The following is a 1,199-nucleotide window of genomic DNA, read 5'->3' as shown; positions in this document are numbered from 1 at the left end:
GTTACTGGAACGCGTTGGCATACGAGTTGAAGCTGAATGATGTAGATAGAAGACATACGTCGTAGTTAGGCAGGGCCTGTCCGCGTTGTTTCTTGTTGACTGAACGAGTTCGGAGTCTCTCATCTCCTTCCTGGACCGTATTACGTAAGCTCAAACTCTGTCAAGCTGGAAGCCCGATCACCCCCGCAGTCGAGCTATGAGATGAGCTGCTCGAACGAAATATGCACAACGACCATGAAGTGGACATGGACCAACAGGGATATGAATATATAAATGGTGGGGGAATAACTGAAAAGGCTCTCGTATATTCTTTACTTGTTGAAGAAGATGCACTTGGGCACCCCGACAATCCAGATTCAGCGGAGCACTTGACTTCTGCAGATCATCAACAGGAGTGGCAGCAAGCTATGGAGCATGGCTTCAACGTATGTGTCAGCATAGGCCGAAGTTTTCATAACTTCTAACCCAATCATACAGCTAGATATTGTTCTCCTTAGACACATCGGCACGGCTCAAGGATTGGTCCGGCAAGGACCAATCATTCACAATCTAGCCCCAAATTCCACGGGTACGAGACTCCGAAGGGCACATCCCTGCGTCCAGGGGATCTCCATCTGGAGGCCTATTAGAGGGGGTATCGGGGCAGAGAACGGTCTATTCAGAGTCTTTCCCGGATCACAAGAGATCAGAACGGAAAATGAGCTGCGAGATAGTCAAATCAGCACACTTGAAATACGAATTCGTGCTGATCAGATCTTCATTGCACATGGCGGGCTCTGGATAGAGGAAGGTAACGGGAACGGCATCCTGATGTGGATGGGAGTGTCGGTGGATATCATTGGCCTACACATTGACAAATACTGCCTACCTTTCGTTGCAAAAACGTACAATGCCTCGAGATTCCTCTCGCGAACAGTGCCACCTGGACTGGTCAAAGCACAGACCCAGGCAACTCTAGCCGACTCCTTTTTCCCGCAAGAGAGGCTAGTAAGGGCAGGCAACCATCGCTCGAATACTGCGGACGCGTTCCTCCGTAGTGCGATACCTTACGCCTCCCGGATTCTGGAGTATTTTACGAACCTGGATCCGACCGGTATAATTCTGGCAGCTTGTCCCGCTGGTGAAGATCCGAGGTTGGCATTTCTCACCGTGGACCGGGGTACTGACATAAGGAAATGGTTTCTTCGTGCTCTTGCTAT

General features: G+C 50.0%; 1 protein-coding gene across 1 annotated transcript; it reads left to right on the top strand.

Moving 5' to 3' along the window:
• Positions 1–245: 245 nt before the first annotated feature.
• Positions 246–1,199, top strand: ASPBRDRAFT_87432 (uncharacterized protein; the record flags this gene model as incomplete). Its single annotated transcript, XM_067629508.1, has 2 exons — positions 246–425; positions 478–1,199. Coding segments are annotated over 2 exons (902 nt in total), but the record flags the coding sequence as incomplete, so codon positions are not given.

This window comes from Aspergillus brasiliensis (genome assembly GCF_001889945.1).
Source record: "Aspergillus brasiliensis CBS 101740 unplaced genomic scaffold ASPBRscaffold_99, whole genome shotgun sequence".
In the NCBI taxonomy this organism is placed as follows: Eukaryota; Fungi; Ascomycota; class Eurotiomycetes; order Eurotiales; family Aspergillaceae; genus Aspergillus; species Aspergillus brasiliensis.
This window is presented reverse-complemented; position numbering and strand designations above follow the sequence as displayed.